Here is a 23150-nt window from a genome sequence, read left to right as displayed (position 1 = left end):
ACACAATAGGAAAATGGAGGCGCTGCTTGGTGGGAGCCCTCCTGGTTCGAAGGAGGAGCTTCACTCAAAACACTGGATCCAAATACATCTAAACCCACTGAAAATGACATTGATGGATTTGCAACGCCCTTATCAGTGCTAATAGCTAAATCTGATGACAATGAAGAGTCAGCCACAAAAGAAAATGACAAAGTCTTGCCAACAATTGGAAGCAAAGTCATGACTCCAAGCATCGAGGAGGGAGAGATTGTAGAATGAAGCGATTCAATGGTCGGGGACATGGATAAGCATGAAGGTTTAGACGCTAAGAGAGATAGAAGCGACTCCATATATGAAGCACTTGATTTCCTTATTGCTCTTCTTTTATCATCATTCTTCAACCCTGATGATGGATCCCACTTGGGATTTGAAACGTTGGTATAAAGATGTTCAAACTGTGGATTCTCCGATCACTTAAGACACAAACCACAGATCTCTTAAATCCAAAATCTTATCCCTATACGGAGGGGATACTTGGAGTGAAATCCTTTTACTCGAAAGATGTAGAGTGAGGATAACAAGAAGAGCGGAAGATCTGCATTTCCTTAAAAACTGTCGGTCCTCATTAGTATTTATTCTTCCTTATTGCTCTTCTTTTATCATCATTCTTCAACCCTGATGATGGATCCCACTTGGGATTTGAAACGTTGGTATAAAGATGTTCAAATTGTGGATTCTCCGATCACTGAAGACACAAACCACAGATCTCTTAAATCCAAAATCTTATCCCTATACGGAGGGGATACTTGGAGTGAAATCCTTTTACTCGAAAGATTTAGAGTGAGGATAACAAGAAGAGCGGCAGATCTGCATTTCCTTAAAAACTGTCGGTCCTCATTAGTATTTATTCTGCCTTATTGCTCTTCTTTTATCATCATTCTTCAACCCTGATGATGGATCCCACTTGGGATTTGAAACGTTGGTATAAAGATGTTCAAACTGTGGATTCTCCGATCACTGAAGACACAAACCACAGATCTCTTAAATCCAAAATCTTATCCCTATACGAAGGGGATACTTGGAGTGAAATCCTTTTACTCGAAAGATGTAGAGTGAGGATAACAAGAAGAGCGACAGATTTGCATTTCCTTAAGAACTGTCGGTCCTCATTAGTATTTATTCTGCCTTATTGCTCTTCTTTTATCATCATTCTTCAACCCTGATGATGGATCCCACTTGGGATTTGAAACGTTTGTATAAAGATGTTCAAACTGTGGATTCTCCGATCACTGAAGACACAAACCACAGATCTCTTAAATCCAAAATCTTATCCCTATACGGAGGGGATACTTGGAGTGAAATCCTTTTACTCGAAAGATGTAGAGTGAGGATAACAAGAAGAGCGACAGATCTGCATTTCCTTAAAAACTGTCGGTCCTCATTAGTATTTATTCTGCCTTATTGCTCTTCTTTTATCATCATTCTTCAACCCTGATGATGGATCCCACTTGGGATTTGAAACGTTGGTATAAATATGTTCAAACTGTGGATTCTCCGATCACTGAAGACACAAACCACAGATCTCTTAAATCCAAAATCTTATCCCTATACGGAGGGGATACTTGGAGTGAAATCCTTTTACTCGAAAGATGTAGAGTGAGGATAACAAGAAGAGCGGCAGATCTGCATTTCCTTAAAAATTGTCGGTCCTCATTAGTATTTATTCTGCCTTATTGCTCTTCTTTTATCATCATTCTTCAACCCTGATGATGGATCCCACTTGGGATTTGAAACGTTGGTATAAAGATGTTCAAACTGTGGATTGTCCGATCACTGAAGACAAAAACCACAGATCTCTTAAATCCAAAATCTTATCCCTATACGGAGGGGATACTTGGAGTGAAATCCTTTTACTCGAAAGATGTAGAGTGAGGATAACAAGAAGAGTGGCAAATCTGCATTTCCTTAAAAACTGTCAGTCCTCATTAGTATTTATTCTGCCTTATTGCTCTTCTTTTATCATCATTCTTCAACCCTGATGATGGATCCCACTTGGGATTTGAAACGTTGGTATAAAGATGTTCAAACTGTGGATTCTCTGATCACTGATTCATAAAATGTTTTTTAATAAATTAAACATACTTGTATTACTAATACAAAAAATTACACAATTTCAATATTCGTTATGTTTGGAAACCAACCCAAAAGTATAATAACATGTGTGAAGTCTTAAAATCAAGTCCAAAAGTATAATAACAAGTGTGAAGTCTTAAAATCAAGTCCGAAAGTGTGTAGGTTTATTAAGCATATATTATCAAAAACATAATTATCTAGTAGGGAGTCAACATGGATAAAGGAAACAATGTGTTCATCGTTAATATTACCAAATTCAATTTTCAATTTTCTTAATAAATCATAAATTTTCATGTAGTTTAACTAATAAATAAAATAATATTTTCTCAAGGTAATTTTTTTGTCAAATTTGGTCAAAATCTAGTAGAGATTTTTAAAAACCAAATTTTAAGTTGTTTAATCTACTATGCTCAAGTGTCTCAGGTTTTGTTAGGGTTTTGAATCTATTTATGCATTCAAAAGTGTATTTGAAACAACAAGACATCACAATCTTGTTCGAAATTGTATTATTGAATTCCCACCAAAAAAATCATTTCATCTGTTAGTTAGACAACACTATAAAATTTTGTTCATCCATTTTATTTACCTACCCCTACAGAGCATTATAAAAAAAAAATCTCAAAGTTTTTTTTTCCATATATTTAATTTAATTTTTTATAAAAATCATATATTTATAAAAGAAAACAATATTTAGTTTTAAGATATACTTTAATCAACTATATAAAAAATTATAAAATATTGAAACTCCTTTATAAAATAACACCATGTTATGGATGTCGAACATGGAAAAGATGGAGCTCTTGAGTTACACTAGGGTCTACCATCTCCGACCGGAGTTTTGTTTGATTGGAGTGTCTTCAATAGGAAAGGCTTCTTCGGATTGGGCTCGAAGCATATGTTTTGGGCTCTATTACATGCCTTACCCTTCTTGACTTGGAGGTTTCCAATCCAAAGTTTTCATTGCTCATGAGGGATTTGTTTTCCCATAGAGGTCCCTCCCTTTCGACCCCCTTGTTATGGGCGAAAGACATGCAAAAACATAAAAGACATTTTTTCAGATATTCTTAAAATATTTGAAGGGAAATACCTCCACAATTCTGGACCAGGAACTCATACCTAGTGGGAAATCTGAAACAGGATGTTCATTTCAAATTAAGCATCCTTGCATCTTCAAAATGCATGTTAATCGAAGGAAAAATGCTTCAAGACTCCTTCTAGATGAAGTATTATTGCATTTAAAGGAATATGAATGTCACTTTGTATTTAAGAGTACATGGTGGGGCTTCTAGCTCCAGACCTCCCAATGGATTAGTCTCTTTTAAGGATGCAATGAAAGGGAAGTCTTCTACCACAACATATTAGATTAAAAACAATCCAGGATCCTACATTGTAGAAAAAATGGAACAAGTACTAGCCATGGAAGTTAACCTTCCAGAGGTAAATTCTCTCTTCTCTATCCTCCATTCCAAGGTCAGTATTTGTAGGTTTAATGGTTTTTGGCCTAAATCTGAAGCATTACTCTAGTGGGTAATTCCCGAGAACAATGGAGTATTGTTTACTGTCACCTTTGAATCAATATGCCAAATCCTTCAAGTCAAACCTATAGTACCTTTGCACCCTTTTTTTGTAGATTCTTGTATGGAGATCTATAAAAAACTGACACTCCCTGAGAGAACTAAAATATTTGAAACATTTTTACCAGAAAATTCTGAATTACCAAGAACAAATTCACCCTACTCTTTTTCCATATTTCCAGATATGCGTAGGAAGGTTATCTCCATGGTTTCTTATCTATTAGTATATCTAAGTGACAAGTGGATCGATGAGGTAATTTTAGGATTTTTATCAGTATTTTCAGTAGGAGAGAAACCATCACATATTTTCAATTACAGTGAATTTCTGGAAGAGAGCATACATGATCAATTCTTGAAGTTTTCTACTGAAAGTGCTTTCAAGCACCAATCAGTCCTTGTGTACCTGCTTCTATTTTTCCAGGTAGATAGATTTAAATTTCTAGTGCAAAAGTTAGATGCGCAGGGAATCCCGAGTTTGTAATTCATTGGACTTCCTTAGTAAGGAAGAACACAAAAGAGTACTCATTCCCTGATTATGTAAATCAATTTCTACATATGCCATTGTGCCTTCTTAGTAGTGATTTTATTCCTAGGATTTCACCTAAGATCAAAAAAATTATTTACCTCAATGAGCAGACAAAAATTGGAGATTGGTACCTTTACCAGAATTACACAGTGAAAATAATTTATGGATGTGAGATACCTCCCTATAGGTTGCCTAAATTTGTGGAAATCAAGATTTTTGCACTAGAATATATAAGACAGATGATGAATATGGATGATCTACACTTCGTTTCTAGTAAGAAGAAGTCTCAGTTCAAATTAAAGGCATAGATAGGACCATTCATTGTCAACACCATAGCAACAATAAAGGAGGAAGATTCTTTATTAAATGAAATGAAATTCAAATTTAGCTTCACCTGGTCTTATGATCCCTTGGGGATTATTTCTAAATTAAGATTTGAAAAAAAGACAACTTCTTATGCACATACATCGAGGCTAGAAATATAACAATATGTCAATCAAGAATAGTGGTAGGAGAACACACTGCAAGAGGCAAAGGAACAAGTTGATATCCAAACAACTTCACAAGCTCCGGTTCCACAGGAGAAAGAGACCAAGAGGTCGAGAGAAAGTTTGTCTACTTCAGTTTTATAGATTCAAGAGATAGATTTCCAAGTGTTTAAAAGGAGAAAGAAAACTAATACTCAGGAGGATCCTTTTTAAGGAGCAAGTTCATAACAGTAGCCAACAATGGTATTGATAAGTTTACATACTGCAACATTTCCAAGGATTGAGGAAATCTCTACAGTTTCTCCTATGCCACTAGTAACTCAGGGTGCAGAAAAACAAAATATTTTTTCTAGTTATAAAGAGATTAAAAGAAATAATGACGCACTGAAGGGCACCACATATTCTGAATTTTGGAAACAAACTTCTACCACCCAGCACAAACCTCTTTCTGCACTTGACACAAATCAGGGATAGTTTTAGCTAGCCTTTTTGGAACCTAAAATTCAAGTTCCTAAAAGTGCAAAAGATTATAAGACATATATATTTGCTTTTGATACTAAACAGATCCATCCTATTGATTAGATTGACCTGCACAGGAAGGTTGGAGAAATTATATACTCGACCTTAACCAGTTCAACGATGACAACATCCAAGCTATAAGCTTCATTGAACAACATTTATTCACAATTAAAGATGGAGAAAATGTCCTCTTTGGCCAAAGATACTAGGATCAAATCATTGGAAGATATAGTAATAAAGTTAGGATATAATCCTAGTGATGTTAAAGCAGTTGAAGAAATGATAAAGAGAAAGAATGTTGATATCCAGGCATAAGGAAATAGCTAAAATTTCCAAATACAACGCAGCCACAAGCCAAAGAAGTTGGTCAATTGGAGATACAAAAGGAGAATATGTTCAAAATGATAATTGAACAAAATCTCCATATACAAAAAATGGAAGTTGAAATGGAAACATTGCTAAGAGAGAAAGAACAACAGCTCAGCCTTTCAGCAGCTATCCCCATAGCAACATCTATTGCAGGTACTTCAATAGCAGGGACATCTACAACAACAATTGTTCCAGTAGACACACAATCTAGTGATACAACAATAGATTTATCAAAGGCCATGGGAGACTTGACACTTAAAGGTCAAGAGATTGAAAAAATCAGTTTACAATTGCAAAGGCTACAAGAACAAAAACTAAAAACCGACAATGCTTATGTAGCTGAAATTCAAAGAATTTCAAGTTAACAAAATAAATAACAACCTATGAAAGTGAATCTGTAATGGATCAGACCATTTCTCAAGAAAAGGAAAGAATTTGGCTTGATATTAATGAATCTATGACTGAGTTGTGGCCTTCCATTGAGATTATTTTTTAACAGGAAGAATTATTGTAGAAATCAAAGGAACTGTGGCAGAAGTAAAGAAAGACCTGGACCACAAACCAGGAGATGCTACCAGGATAATCAGAGTTCTAAATTCTAAAACAAAGGAAGAGCTCGAAGAATGTGCAATTGAAGACAAAACTGAAACTATCTTGGAGGTGAGAAAGGTCCTTACTAAAAGGAATTTAATGTTACAATTGGAGAATAAGTGTCATAATCTGGAAGTTCAAATTAAAAAGTTTCATAGGAAATTTAATGTTTTACATTAGAAAGGACTTCCATGCCTCCAAGGTATAGGTGATAAATTAATCCCTCTTATCAGCATAGATTGCATGATATAGCCATAGACAAAGATAAATTTGCCAAGATCAAAGGATCTATCACTGGGAAGGATTTCATGGAAGTTTTAAGTTATGATTTTTTAATCCAACATGAAGTCAAACATTTATTCATAACTAAGCCTACTTTTGAGAAATACACTGAAGTCGATCAAGCATACAAAAAGTTGGTAAAATTTTCTATTACTAATGAGGAAAGATGGAACAAACCGTGTGGGCTAGTCGTTTGAGAAGACAACAGATGTTTCAACAACAAGATGCAAGTTTTCAGGAATAGAGGGCAAGATTCTAGGTACCAGAAATAGAACAACAATTTTTCATCTCCAGTCACTAGTAATAGTCGTCGAATTTTGTGCCAAATGTCAAAACAATTCAAAATTCCTCTTTTTCAATTCTATTTTTGTAATAAATCCAAATCAATTTGGAAAATATATTTTGTAATAATTTTTGTCTTTAAGTCTAGATATTTTGAGAAGAAACTCTATAAATACCTTGTAATTCGAAGTATGAAGGGTTGAACCCTTGTGATAAGCCATTGAGCATGATTGTAATTCTCTGAACTATTTCTAAGATTAATAGAAGGATTCTAGACTCATTTTGAAGCAGCTTGTGTTTTCCTGTGAGTTTTCTAGTTTCTTATTATGTTTTCATTTTTATTTATTTATACACATGTTTAAAGTTAATAGGAAATCTGAGTAAGATAAGATTGAATATCAATCTTTCTAAAATCCCCTGCGAAGTTATAATCAATTACAAATATTAATTAACTAAAACTATTTGTTTGAGTTAATTCCTCTACATAATTTAATTATTGCTTCATGTTATCTTTAAATATGCTCTGTTTGGCTGTAAAAGGATTTTACACGCATCATTTATATATGACAAGTTAAATACTCTATTTGAATGTTTAAGGAATCATATATATCATCTTAAAATTCTTCCTTTCATAAACATTTTAAAGCTTGATTCTGTTAAAGGTGAAGAACCAATGCTTTTATTATATCATAAATAATTAGGATTTGCATCTGTTTAATAGTTTAAAGCATTGGTCATCCAAACCCCAAATTCAAAAAACATTTTAGATGCTTTGACACAATTCTTTAGCCCGGAATTGTCTACAAAGGACAACATCCTCTAGATTCCATGTCATTCTATTACCACATCTACTACCAATTCACTGCAACTTCATTCTCTGCCACCTATCAGGGGGTCCACCACCTACTTGAGAAATTTGATACTAGGTCTTTCTCATAAGTGGTTTCCTTGGGAAATCTTGGATACTTGAATGTTTGGATACCCTCGATGCCTATATTTTAGCAAATCCTAAATAAATCTAAAATATCTCACATGTAGGTGTTCAAATTGCGCCACTAGTGAGTGCACCCCAAATGAGTCTGGATGCCTAGATTCCTTGAAGCCGTCCATATCTACTAAATTACCTTCACTTAAAACCAAATTTTCACATCAGTCCATGGGAATTTTACTAAGTGCCATATACCATTATAAATATCTTTGAGAGGGCTATCTAACCAGACAAATTGCATGTTCTCTTAAACATATAAATATAGGGAAAATATCTTAAAATATAGGCTACCCAATTGGTCTGCATTCATGACTTCATGTCAAACAATCTACAACCTACACTCTACAATCAATGACACTAGACACTTAAAGAAAAAATGACATCACTAGCATGATGAATACTCAACAAGCTCCCCCCTGAACTTGCTATCACTTTACATCAATGACAATAACAAATTCCCAACACACTCAACAAGATGTTTTGCATAGGACTTATTTGGAATTATTGCTTTGAATTGCTTCAAGTGAGATATTCTAACTTTTCCTCAAATACTTCCAACCAAGTCTCATGCTACCACCTTATCATTTGAAAAGCAATTGCATGAATGCACTTCCTTGTTGCTCAAATTTTGGTGAATTTATTTGAATGCAACTACTTTATTGATCCCTATATTCTGGAAATTATCTACAGGTTGATTGATTTATATGGATTTGAGGAGTATAACCAGGCATCAGTGTCATGTGGGTCAAACAATATTCAACTGATGTCCCTTTTGTGTGCATTCAATGTTAAATAATGTCAATACTTCATGTGAAAAACAGGTTGCATGCAACTCTTTTTTTGAATGACTATAGATTTTTATTAGCTTAAACATTCACAAACAATTTTATTTGCCTCCATTATGTTGATTAGAAGAATTTATATAAACATATATATCAAAAACCATGTTTTCATTTTTTTTATAACAATATCTTCTATCAATGCTTCTATGTAAAGGTACCTAAGGGCACCCATTATAGGGAATGCATTGAGCCATTCATATGAATCACCCAGTAAATGTTATATAAAAATATATATTCAATACTATATTTTTGTATTTTTTTAAATAACATATGATATCTATGCTTCCATATCTATACAAGAATAGTAGGGGGCAATCCCCCCCACACCCTTTAGGGATTGGGATCCAAATACGACTTAAATAAGGCCTCTAAATTAAGAAGATAATCAGGTTCCACAACAACATATTCCTCCATTTTTTCTACTTTGGAAGCATCAAGATGGATAAAAATAATATAATGATCCAATATTGATCATACCTCCCTATTTTAAGAGACATTTGGTCCTAAAAATATTTAATTAGATGAGGTGAGGAACTTTTCCCTCTACCTCTTCCATAAAGTACCATTTAAGCTTCCCTAGAAGTTATGCTTTCAACTCAATCTACCAAAATCAATCCTACCCCTATCTTGTACTTCCATAGCTCTTCTACAAAACTATCTACTTTGCCAACTCTTCCTCAACATCTACAACTAAGTCCCCTATGGAATGTTAGATTTGCTCCTCTTCCTAATCCAACATGGAAGGATCATAGAGTTTGAGATTTTCCATATACCATTGAGTAAATGTGTATGTATGGTAGTAGAGTAATTATGTATGCACTATCTCCGAACCTTTCCAATATATTAAAAGTACCATATCACAAATCCCTTATTTTCTTACAAGGATATTGTAGCCTCTCCTTGTTCAGTTGTAACCATACTTTGTATCCCACTATAAATGACCTCTTTATCATGTGTTGATCATGCTTGGCCGTATATTTTTCATGTGACTTCCTTAACGCCTTTTGTACTTGTAAATGGATTCACCAGATCTTCTCAATAATTTTTTTTTCTCATAAAGAAACCCCTGTGAGATCATCTTCCATTGCTCCTTGTCATCCATGTACTACATCTAAAGGTTAAGGTGGAAATTATCCAAAATAAGTCTCAAATGGTGACTTACCTATTGAAGTGTGTATTTATCTATTATAGGACTATTGTATATAGACAATATTTTCATCCCAGTTCTTTGAATGCTTCTTATTACAACCCATCAAAAGTTGTACCAAAGTCCTACCAACTACTTCTATTTGCCCATCTATTTGTGGATGGAATTTTGTAGACCTCTTCAAATTTGTGTCCATCTTCTCCCACAATGTAGTCCACTTTGAATTGAGAAATTTGGTGTCCCTATCTTAAACAATACTTCGTGGTATCCCAAAGTGCACCTAAACCTATTCAAAGTACTTGTTTTCTACTTCATGCCAACTAATGGTCTTCTTACAGGGTATGCGAATGCACATATTGTTTAGCCTATCAACTACAACGAATAGACAATTATATCCCATCCTAGTTGTTGGTGAACATCCCACAAAGTTCATCGAAACGCTACTACTAAAAATGAGGATATGAATTTTTTGAAGTACTATGTTTCCCTAATGAAACATTTAACCTTAGAAACATTTGTAGGAATTAAACACTTCATGATGCCCTCCATCTTGGCAAATATATCTTGAGCTTCCCTCTACCAATCACATAACCTACACCAAATACTATTTTGTATACTCACATTTCTTGAGATTTTCCAATCGCATGTGCTTCCTTAAAGTCTCTAGCACATGTATCAAGTGTGAGTCTTGTTCCTCCCAAGTAACACTATAAACCAACATTATCATCCAAATATAAATAACAAATGAATCTAGGTAAGGGCACAATACATCATTAATTAATCTCTGAATGCAGCTAGTTCATTGCATAGATGAAATAGCATAACTAACCACTTATAAAAACCTTGTTTGATTTTGAAGGTGGTCTTCTAGGCATATTCTTCCTTGAATCACACCTGGTGATACCCTGATTTTAAATATAGCTTGGTGAAGTATTTCACATGGTGCAATATGATTGGCTCATAGGGATGATGTAGATGCATAAGTGGATGATGACATCAATCGTGACATGGCCCAATAATGGGTGGACACGTGGCATGCATTTTGGGGTTTTCAAGTATGCAAGTGGATCATTTCTGGGTGACACATGGACCACTATAGAAGCAACACATGACGTCGACATGATGTCATCCTACTAATAGGACCTTGAAAGGATTTGGGCAATGCATAGAAGTGTCGGTGGGCTGACTGGGCGTCAAGCACATGTGGCAGTTTTCCGAGCCAGCTTGCCCCATAGCATTGTGATTGGCCACAGGATCAGTGGGTAGACCCCACAGGGACATGTCATCCCTGAAGGTCTCACCCAGAAGAATTTTCGAACACACAAAGGAAAATGGCTAGGATGATGAGTGTGAGGACATTTCGACACTGAAAAGAGGTAGCGACAACCAATGATAAGTGGACAGATGACCCCATGAGACATGTAATCCCCCAAGGCCAATCTTGGAGGTTTTTAAGCATGAAAAAGAAAATGTGTCAAGATAAAGGTGTCGGGAACCAAGCACCAACACTTGGTCCCTTGCAACAAAGAGATTAAGGGTAGAAGAAAGTCACAAAGGAAATTAAGCCCTCAGGGCTTAAAGGACTAAAGGGACAGCAAAATGTAAAACTTAGCGCTAGGATGAGAGTTTCTAGAAGCTTGGTGACCACAGGCATGGGTAGGTTAAGTTCTTAAGTGGAAATTTTGGTGGCATGTATGAGTTAAGCGACATATTTGAATTTTTTCCAAATATAGCGACAAACTAAAGTTGGAATTGGAATTAAAATTGTAGCTAAACCGTGTAAAAGTTTAGATTGCCAGAATAAGCACTTTGATGAGTTTAACTTACAAAAATTGTTGATCCGGGTCTAATGACTTGAATAACATATGTAAAAGACTTAAATAAATAGGAGAAAGCTAGAAATAAAGGAACTCATGCAAGAATTCAAGAAAAGAAAAGAAGCCAAAAATAACAAAGAAAAAATATTTATAAGCAGAATCAATTAAAGAATTCTACAAGTGTGTCATAACAATGTACAAGTTGGTTTGAGGCTGATGGTGTGGTGGTGTATTTCTCAGTAATCATAGATTGTTGAAGGTAGTGTTGGAAAATTTGTTTTATTTTGTAAACAGAGGTGGAATTCGTGGTTCTAGTTTGAAAATGGATGAAAGATGAATCATTAATCTCAAGCAAGTTGTAGCTTTCAAATCAGGGGTTGGACAGGGTACCAAACTCCTACAACAATTCCAACTAGTAGCTCTCATCCCCATCAGCTTGCACAACCCAAAGAAGTGTACCGCTTTCTTTGTACAACAACCTCTTAGACTATCCCGCTTCCCTTCTAGGGCTCCATCACATGTTGGACATGAATTCTTAGAGTCTAGGATTTAGGAACTACAACTACAATGATGAAATATCCAAGCATCCTCCAAACCTCACACATTGGGAAAACCTACCGAGAAACTTCTACCTTTAAGGCCTTAGCTTTCCCTAAGGCAACTTGAGGAGAATTGTCCACCCAAATCCTCCTAAGATTCATAAGGAGAATGGCTCACTAGCCCACACTCCACAAACTAAAGAAAGAATGACAAGGAACAATGATGGAATGAATGACATTTCTACTAATTTCATACTTTAAATGTGAATATCTCTTTCTTGACCAGTGGCACTTACAGACCACATTCCCACCACTTAGAAATTTAGGAAATCATATATCATTGTGAATTAGGAATATAATATTAGATTCCTTAGTTTAGCCCCTTCTTCTTAAGACCTTACACCCCTTCCCTCTCATGGAGTCCTATCCCCATGCAACCTTTTGTTAAACATGGTTTGCAACCATGATGTATTTTATTAATCAATGTATGTACATATTACAATGCTAGGATCTTTGGCCTTTGATTAGTACACACTCTCAAGCCTGAATCATTCTAGTTCACTATTATTTAAACCATATGTACATAAAGATATTACAACTTGGGGATCAAACTAGGGGTATTATAGAGAGCATGCAACATAATACATATGATTATTTCTCTTTTCCTTTAGCAAAGTACATCTTTGAAAATACATCATAAAAGTTTCTAGTATTCATCTAAACAAGCTCCAGTTTAGCCAATAATGATATGTTTTACAAACATACCCATACATTACTTTATCACTGGAAATACATAAAAACACTTCTTCCCCTTTTTGTCACTCATCAAAATGAGGAAATCTTTGACCTTCAACTTCTAGTGCATATTTGAGTTGGTGCACCATTTCCTCTTCCTTTGTGCAACTATATGTGAATTCTCCATTCCCTTATTGTTTTATGCTTTAAATAGAGTTTCCATACATTGAGTGCAAGTAAAAATTCACAACCCATTACATTCATTTTCAATGGAATCCAATCCCTACTATTGTAGCTCTAAGATTTTTGAAAGATTACTAACAAAGCATTAATACTAACTTGAATAATTTCCTTGTGATGGCACATGATTTTATGAAGCTCTTAGGCATCATCATTGTCCATGAAAATAGGACCTATATAAATAATCAGAGAGAGAGAGACCCAAAAAAAAATTGGATTCGATGACTAAGTTCCAACAATCAATATCTGCAAGCTTGGAGACATCTCTCTCTCTCTCTCTCTCTCTCTCTCTCTCTCTCTCTCTATATATATATATATATATATATATAGAGAGAGAGAGAGAGAGAGAGAGAGAGAGAGAGAGAGAGAGAGATAACTCCCCACCCTCTAGTCCATAAGAAAGGGTAAGATATTCTCTAGCAGTCAAGGGAATTAGAGATATATATATATATATATATATATATATATATATAGAGAGAGAGAGAGAGAGAGAGAGATAACTCCCCACCCTCTAGTCCATAAGAAAGGGTAAGATATTCTCTAGCAGTCAAGGAAATTCAATAAGAAGAAGGATGGAAGCCATTACAATAATTTACATGATATGAGCTCAACATAGGTAGGATATTCCTCTTAATCACCTAAGTTAAACACAATTGACAATTATATATATATATATATATATATATATATATATATATATATGGAGAGAGAGAGAGAGAAGAGGGGTTGGGGGGCAATAAATTTACATTAGAAAATAAAAAAATTCCCTACCACTAGGGAAATGGGGCAAGTAGCATAGAGCTTTTTTCCAATTTACTATACTGATAATCATAATATAGAATATAATAGGAAAAATATAATCTCTTGAACTTCTCTCTTGTTGAATCATACAATCATTTATTTTTTTATTTATTCATATAACTTATATCCTTCAATCATATAATCATTTAATTTATTTTAAAAAATGTATATGAAATTTAATAATATAAACTTTTATTTAAATTTACTTTGTTTATCTCAAACACATAACTCCTTATTTTTATATATATTCTTAATAAAATAAATAATTTAAATAAAAATAAAAATATAATATTATTATAATTAATTTGATAAATTTAATAATTTTTTATAAAAATGAAAAATTAATAAAATATTAATAATATAAAAATATATCAAATCTCATTAATATGAGAAATTTGAAAGCAATTTTTTCTTATTGTACCACCCAAATTCAAAATTTCAAAATAAATATCACATACTATGAAATATATAAATAAATAAATTTGTTTTTCAAAATTTTAAATTTATAATATTTATTTGATAAAATAAATCATTAATCAAAAAATCCAAAACTTCGGAAATATTTTATTATCAATGTAGTGAATTTGTAATATAAATATCTAAATTTATAATTAATTATTTTATAGATAAAAATAAAATATGATATATATGATTTATAAATATTAAAAATGGTTAAGATTTAAATTTACAATTTTCGCACTTGTTATTTTAAACCTGTTTTATAGAATCTATAGTAGATATATTTATAATTTTAAAAATTATTTTTTTTTAACATAATAATAATATTTAGTTGAAAGATTTGTTAATGATGGGGTGGTCAGTTAAGGCTCCTTTGTAAAAGTTATTGGTTTAAATCTGTAGGTTAGCCCATCAAAAATAACTGTGGTTTACCTACCAGCAGACGGGCCAGGAGGCTTTTCAAGCAGCAACAAGATGCAAGTGTGAATGACAACAGTTGTTAAAGCAACAACAAGATGTAATTGTGAATGACAAGGTTATTGGTTCAAATCTGTGGGTGAGCCGGTCAGAAAGAACTGTGGTTTACCTGCCCAGTATAGTGTGCAGACGGGCCAGGGGGTTTTTCAAGCAGCAACAAGATGCAATTGTGAATGACAACTGTTATTCCAGCAACAACCAGATGTAATTGTGGATGACAATTATTATGATTGTATGGTTCTAGTTACCATTTACAACATAATAATGATCTCTAATTAATTTAAATTTAGGCTGATTACTACATGCCATTTATAGGAAGGCAGCTCTTCAAAATTTCTCAGCAACATGAGTACTTCAGAGATATTATGATCCCTATCAAGCTGAAAACCTAAGGTACATAACAAACTCTGCATGCGCGTGGTTATATTTACGTTCTGTATTAAGCATGCAAAACGTGCATTCAAATGTGCATTCAAATGTGCATTCAAGGCTAATGTCCAAAGTCATCACAATTCACAGCTCGAATCTTTTTTACTGAAACAGCAATCCGTGGCATTAAGTAAACCTGAGAAATTCGAGGTAATTTCCGGTTCCCAACTTATCGTTGACACTGTTCAGGCTGTCAAAATTGAATGCACGCGGCGGGGAGACACTCAGAGTCAGAATGTCAACAACAACTAGCAGACTCCCTCCCGATTCCCTACGGCAATACTCAGATTTCGAAATTCCAAACTCTGCTATTATCATACGTTGAGATATGGGTGCACATTAATTTCACAACTATATTTTGCAGAAGCCTTGAATTGAAACAGAGAAGGTCTAGGTATGGACTGCGATTGCCATTAATGAGTTTCTAGAGAGTGCTGCTCTCCACCGGCATTCTGGTTGTGTGAACAAATTGAACGCTGTGCGTATTAATGAAAATGATGGATGCCTCTCTGTAACACACTATCGCGCATGTGACGACGTTAATGAACATAGAAGCGCTGGCATACATTAGAGTGGAGAATACTATAAAATGCTATAAAATGGAGGACATGGAACGGAGGTTCTGTAATTCGAAGTGTTGTAGAAGAGAGTGATTAATCCTTTGGCCTTACACGCCGTACTGAGCGGGGGGCGAAAATGGGGTCAAGGATGGTTTTGGGTAGTGTTTTGTGTTTGATCTTGCTGTCATTGTCTGGTGATGTTGTTGGTAGGAATGTGAGGGCAAAAGTTAAAGGTCTGAAGCAGGAGAAGAAGAATGGGGATTTTAAGGAGAGCAAGGATTTTGATCATGATATTGGTGATGGACTTGGTGGGGGTTTAGGAGGTGGATTTGGAGGAGGTCAAGGGTTGGGATTAGGTCATAGAGGTGGGTTTGGAAAGGGTGGCGGATTCGGTGGAGGTATTGGAGGTGGTCATGGTGGAGGCCTTGGAGGTGGGGGCGGCGCCGGGGGCGGAATTGGTGGTGGCGGAGGCGCTGGAGCTGGTGGTGGTATCGGAGCAGGCGGCGGAGCTGGTGGTGGAGCTGGTGGGGGAGTTGGGGGCGGCGCCGGAGGCGGAATTGGTGGTGGCGGAGGCGCTGGAGCTGGTGGTGGTATCGGAGCAGGCGGCGGAGCTGGTGGTGGAATCGGAGCTGGTGGTGGAGGTGGCGGTGGAGCCGGGGGTGGTGCAGGTGCCGGTGGAGGCATAGGTGGTGGCCATGGTGGAGGCATTGGCGGAGGAATTGGAGGCGGACACGGTGGAGGAATTGGTGGTGGTGCTGGCGGGGGTGGCGGCCTTGGAGGTGGACATGGTGGAGGCATTGGCGGTGGAGCAGGCGGGGGTGGAGGCCTTGGTGGCGGACACGGTGGAGGCATTGGTGGTGGTGCCGGCGGAGGTGGCGGCCTTGGTGGTGGACACGGTGGAGGGGTTGGTGGTGGTGCCGGCGGAGGTGGCGGCCTTGGTGGTGGACACGGTGGAGGCGTTGGTGGTGGTGCCGGCGGAGGTGGCGGCCTTGGTGGTGGACACGGTAGAGGCGTTGGTGGTGGTGCTGGCGGAGGTGGCGGCCTTGGTGGTGGACATGGTGGAGGCGTTGGTGGTGGTGCCGGCGGAGGTGGCGGCCTAGGTGGGGGTCACGGTGGAGGAATTGGCGGTGGAGCCGGCGGGGGTGGTGGCCTTGGTGGTGGTCATGGTGGCGGAATCGGCGGTGGAGCCGGCGGTGGTGCTGGCGTAGGCGGAGGAGCCGGCGGTGGTGCTGGCGTAGGTGGTGGAGCAGGTGGCGGCGGTGGATTGGGTGGTGGTCACGCTGGAGGAATTGGCGGAGGAGCTGGGGGTGGAGCAGGAGGAGGAATTGGCGGAGGTGCTGGCGGTGGAGCTGGGGCAGGTGTTGGTGGAGGAGCTGGGGCAGGTGTTGGTGGAGGAGCTGGTGGTGGGGCAGGAGGAGGAATTGGCGGAGGTGCTGGCGGTGGAGGTGGCGCAGGTATTGGTGGAGGAGCTGGCGGTGGAGCCGGCGGAGGTGTTGGCGGAGGAGCTGGTGGAGGTGTTGGCGGAGGAGCTGGTGGTGGAGCGGGTGGAGGTGTTGGCGGAGGAGCCGGTGCAGGAGTTGGCGGAGGAGCCGGTGCAGGAGTTGGCGGAGGTGCTGGGGGAGGATTTGGCGGAGGAGCCGGTGGTGGCGCAGGAGGAGGATTCGGAGGAGGAGCTGGCGGTGGTGGAGGCCTTGGTGGCGGAGCCGGTGGTGGATTTGGAGGAGGCGCTGGTGGGGGTGCTGGAGGTGGATTTGGAGGCGGAGGTGGATTTGGAGGTGGTTTTGGTGGAGGACTGGGTGCAGGCGGAGGATCTGGATTTGGCGGAGGCGCAGGTGGCGGAGCAGGCGCTGGCGGCGGGCTCTCCTCCAAACCCTAGTAAGTTTCGAAATTATCTCACTTTATGAAAACATTAGATTTAATCCTCAAGCTTCAAATTACAATTTTCAAAAATAATAAATAAATAGCTGATTTTCCCCTTCCTTTTTGTATAAGAGAATGAATTTTTCACTAGACCAAATTAAAATTCTGGATTAATTTGAGTCGTCAGTTATGCAATCGCGTCACAGAACTGAAAAATTTATTTCATTGTGTCACAGATTGGAAAATGCGGATTTGCAGAATTTCCATGCATTCTGTTAGCATGCGATTTGCAGCAATATTTTGTTCTCGATATAAATAAATTTTGTGCGAGTTAATCATCATATATATGGACCTACTAAGTCATAATGAAAACTTGAAAATTATTTGATGGTATCTATAAAGATCAGCATCAAAGAACGACTCAGATCATTATGGTTCAAAACTTCCTGCAAATATTCATGTTGGGATAAACTGTCCATTCAGCTAAATATCTGAAAGCTGTTATGTTTATGCTCAATTAATTTGTAATTGGCGATTCTGATAATGAAGTTTCAGAGCTGAAGTTTGTTCTGCATATGCTATTTTTGAGTCTCTATTATGCTTTTACTGAGTTGATTTGCATATATTATTTTTGAATCTATATTCTGCTTTTATTGAGGTAATTTGCAGATTGTTGGTTGTTTTCCTTGTCATGTTTGATGTGGAATGACTATGTGCAATTGTCAGTGTTTTTTCTCATCATTGTCCTTTCTATGCCAAAATCAGCCTTTCAAATTTAATTTGCATTCAGAATAGAAGTACGTTAATTAAAAATGTCAGACTGCACCAGATAAAAGGACGATGAAAACCTAAACAGGAATGTTCGTTTTTACCGCCATTACGACGAAAGTACAATGGGCAATCATATAAACATTATTTTGAAAGACAGTAAACGATCGATCAAGGTTAATTTCCTATTTTACATTAATATTCATGGTATTTGACATCCCAAAGTTTTCCCTAAGTTTGAAGTATTAATTTCATATTTTACATTGATATTCATGGTCTTTGATATCCCAAAGTTTGAAGTAGTAGCGCTTGCTTATTTTGATGTATCCTGTTATTTAATTCATTAAATGCATTAGGTTTATTTGATATATCTAAAGGCAGCTTTATGATTAAGTTCTGAAGAAATTCATTGAATAATTTTCATGGATATTTGGGAATGGAAGGGCATGTTCGAAGAAATTCATGGAATAATCTTCATTGATATTTGGGAATGGAAGGGCATGTTTAAGGGTAGTTTTATGATTAAGTTCTGAAGAAATTTATTGAATAATCTTCATTGATATTTGGAAACGAAAGGGCTATGTTTCAAGGCAGCTTTATGATTAAGTTATGAAGAAATTTATTGGATAATCTTTATTGTTATTTAGAAATGGAAGGGAGCTTTGTGATTAAGTTATGAGAAATACATTGAATAATCTTTTTGATAGTTGGTAATTGAATAATTTTTTTTTATATTTGGTAATGGGAGTGCTTTCTGGGAAAGGCCATTTTAAGACGAGGAATAGAGAAATTTCATTATTTATGGTTTACTATAATTTATTCAAATTAGAAAAAAATTTAGTGATATATTTGAAGGTTACTTTTTCCCCGATAATTTAGTTAAGAGGTAGTTTTAAAATATTTTTTGTCTTGAAAATTATGGAAATTCTGGTAATTTTTTGATAAAATCTGGTAGAGATTTTTGTAAGTTTAAGTTATAGGTAGAGATTTTCATAAATCTAGGTTATAGTTGTCAAACTTAAAAATTTGATTTTGGGTGCTCCATTGGTTTTTGATGGTGGTGCTGAATCCATTTTCACCATCGAAAATATGATTCAAAGATTTTTGATGGTGCTGAATCAATTTCCACCTCAAAAATATCATTCAAAAACTGCTACCCAAGATTTCTCAAAATATTTTTGACAGTCAAAACAATTCCTCGGCATGGTAGAGAGCAATTTCTCCACCTCGAATGACAAAACTTTTAATTAATAATTTCTCCCGTAAGAAATTCATTAATATGTAACATGTATTATTGACATTCAAGTAGGAGGTTAATTCTATTTTTCATAATATGTTAGGAATTCTATCAAGTGACAGGTTTTTTCTTCCGATGGAAAATTTCATTCTGTGGATCTTGCTATTTTGGACTATTATGCCTGTGGTGCCTTCCTTATAGTTTCCTTTGTTTCACCTTCCTTTGAAGCCTCTGCGTTCAACCACTGATTTCGGCTGTGCTATTTGCTTTCTTAAAACGCGAAGGCAGCGTTTACCCTATTGAAGTTAGGGAAAAAGATTCACTCAATGGCTACGTTGTTCGCCCAGGGACGTTTACCTTATTGAAGTAATGGAAAAAAAATAAGTTAAAAGTAATTGATATTTGCAGAGAGAAGTTAATGAAGATTTCAAAAGCATCCTAACGAAGAAATTTATTTCAAGCCGCAGAAATTCCATTATTATTTCGGAAGAACATCTGAAATCTCAGGAATTTCATTACTATTATTGATGAAGGTCATTCTAATTATAAGTTGGTCATTTTAATTAATATTTAAAAATTATTGTAGTTTAAGTTTAGGAAAGACATTCATTAAAGCAGGTTTACAATGCATTAATTTTTTGGGAAAGACATTATTGTAATTTTAAATATGGTTCTTATTAATTTTCATAGAGAACATTGAAATTTAAATTTATTAATAAATAAATTTTGAATAAAAATATTATTAATATGGTGAGTTTTTTTTTCTTTTTGGGAAACCGTTTGTAATATTTAAATGGAAAGAAGAATTTTTTCATATTCAAAAATATTATATAGTTTTCAGATTAAATTTAATTTTATATGAAAAAAATAATTAATATTTGATAAGAATATTATATTGTTTGAGAATTTGAAAAATCTTTACACTTTATAAAAATCTCAAGCAATATAAATAATTTTGGAAATTTCCACTCTCAAAAGGATTTCTACATTTCAGAATATTATACTTTATAAAAAAAATTATTATATAAAATTTAATAGATTTTTCTATTTTAAAAGTCAAATTTACAATAATTCTATTCACAATTTTAAGTGAGATTCTTATTCATATTTCAAAGGAACATTGTAATTTCAAGTCCTAGAAGAGTAATTTTAAATTTGAAAAGAGTAATTTTAAATTTTTTATATTAGGCCGAAGAATTTTAGAGAAGAATTTTTGTTTTGGAATTTTATTAATATAAAATAATAGATGAGGTTTTTGAATTTTTGTTATGTTGAATGTTTGAATTAAAAAAAAATGCAAAGACCATTAAAAAAAAAGAATTATATATTGTTAAAGAATTTTTATATAAAAACAAAATTTCTGAAATATTATATTTAAAATTTTAATTAAAAATTGTAGTAGTTTTAATTGATTTTATATCATGTTATTTTTTTTAGGATAATCATGAATATTAAATTAGAAATTGTCCCTCAAGGTGTAAAGATACATTGAAGGAATAGAACATGCCTATAATGTTAATGCAAAAAATATTGCAGCAAAGGAAAGATGACAACTTGAAGAATGGAGGATGGAGGGGAGGAAATGTGTTTCAAGGTGTAAAGATACATTGAAGGAATAGAACATGCCTATAATGTTAATGCAAAAAATATTGCAGCAAAGGAAAGATAACAACTTGAAGAATGGAGGATGGAAGGGAGGAAATGTGTTTAAGGTTGCAGTCTCACATTGTGTCAATGCTTGTACAAATTATATCCAAGCTATAACATGTCGGGTAATCAGGAGAAATATTAGTCTTTAAATATCTAATTAGTTTAGAGAAATATTAGTCTTTAAATATATAATTAGTCTAATGGGCCTTGGATAGAGGGTGATTGGGTGGGCTGTTAAGACACTCATAGATACTAAGTTATTGGTTCAATTCTATACTTTATTCGGGCGTTATTCTTAGACATGCGATGATGTAGCTTTAGTAGCCATACTTACCAAAAAAAAATTAGATATCCAATTTAAATTTAATATTAAATGGATTCTTTAATGATAATAATTTAATTTAAAATTTGTAAATATAATTTTTTACTTTGTAATAAATACATGAAACATAAATATTTTAACCTATTGAAATTAATATAAATTTTAATTGCTAATTTAATATATTAATATAACTTTAAAAATTTTAAAGTCAAAGTTTTTAATATTTAAAATTTTATGAAATATTTGTGAACCTTGTCAAATATTTGTGAACTTTATGCAAAAAACAAATTTGTTTTTGAATGGTAGCATGTGTTCCACATATGTTCAAAAATATGAATGGTATCTTTTTTTTAATAATAATTTAGCTTTACAAATTTATAAATAAAATATTAAATTATAAATGGGCCAAATGGTTAAGAGCATGTGTCTCTTTTTAAGAAGTCGTAGGTTCAAAACTAGAGGGGTAGAGTATGTATGTTTTAGTAGACTTAGCAGTGAAATAGGTGCACAGAAGTGGGTTCCTTTTCTCACAAACAAACAAAGGGGTCTCATACACCAATTTGGTTTTAAAATTGCTTAATAATAATAATAATATAGAATTTAAATAATAAAATAAATAAAAATATATGATATGATTTTATTGTTATATTTTTAAATAATAATAATAATAATATTGGTTTTATGACAATAACATTTTTATTTAAATTAGTTTTTGAGTTTTTCAACCAATTTAATGGGTAATAGTGAATTTAATTGGTAATGGTTTTGTAAGTTTAGTTGATAATAGTTATGTTATGGATTATTATACTAATTATGAATTGATAATGGTTTTAGAAATTTAATTAATAATAATTTTGATATGAATTATTATGTAATTTGGTAATAACTAGTTTGATTGGTAATGGCTTTGTCAACTTAATTGATAATAGTTTTATAAATTTAATTAATTTTAATTTTGATATGAATTATTATGTAAATTATGAGATTATAAATTTAAACCAACCCACTTACTCATTAATTAATAATAATTTATATAATTTTGATATACATTATTATATAAACAATGAAGAAATTTAAATTGGATGCCATGTCAAGGGCATGCTAAGCAAGTGCACTTACCCATTCTTACATATAGGGAAATTGTTTTTTTAAAGTTTTACTTTTAATTGATTAAAAACTCATCTAAAATCCAAAAAAATATTTATGATATTTTAAGAGCTTAGGAAAAACATAATAACCAATTTATAAAAAATCATTTTCCAACTTGAATACTTTGAAACTATGGTCAAGAAAATATCACACATTTCAATTCTTCAAACCCCAATTGGATCACGTAGCAGAACCATGAACGATAGCTTTAGAAAATGTTGTTGGTATGGGATTGTAGCTTTGCAAGCTTTTCAAAATTTCATTGTTCAATTGGGTCTCCTTGCCAAACTCTAGGGTTGGATTTAGATTGAGGTTCAGATAGATAGATGGATAGTTCTTGCAACACTCCACTCTCTTTCTTTGGTTATGTTTTATTTAAAGGGGGAA

At 34.8% G+C, this 23150-nt stretch overlaps 1 protein-coding gene across 1 annotated transcript; it reads left to right on the top strand.

Annotated features, from left to right (window-relative positions):
* The first annotated feature begins 15607 nt into the window (after positions 1 to 15607).
* Positions 15608 to 18218, top strand: LOC149210342 (uncharacterized). The gene is made up of 2 exons (XM_089396701.1): positions 15608 to 17652; positions 17874 to 18218. Coding segments are annotated over exons 1-2 (1740 nt in total). The 5' UTR covers positions 15608 to 15913; the 3' UTR covers positions 17875 to 18218.
* Positions 18219 to 23150: the final 4932 nt, after the last annotated feature.

This window comes from Pinus tabuliformis, chromosome 1_2 (assembly GCF_031772625.1).
Source record: "Pinus tabuliformis cultivar Carrire ecotype Pingquan chromosome 1_2, CPIR1, whole genome shotgun sequence".
Taxonomy (NCBI): domain Eukaryota; kingdom Viridiplantae; phylum Streptophyta; class Pinopsida; order Pinales; family Pinaceae; genus Pinus; species Pinus tabuliformis.
This window is presented reverse-complemented; position numbering and strand designations above follow the sequence as displayed.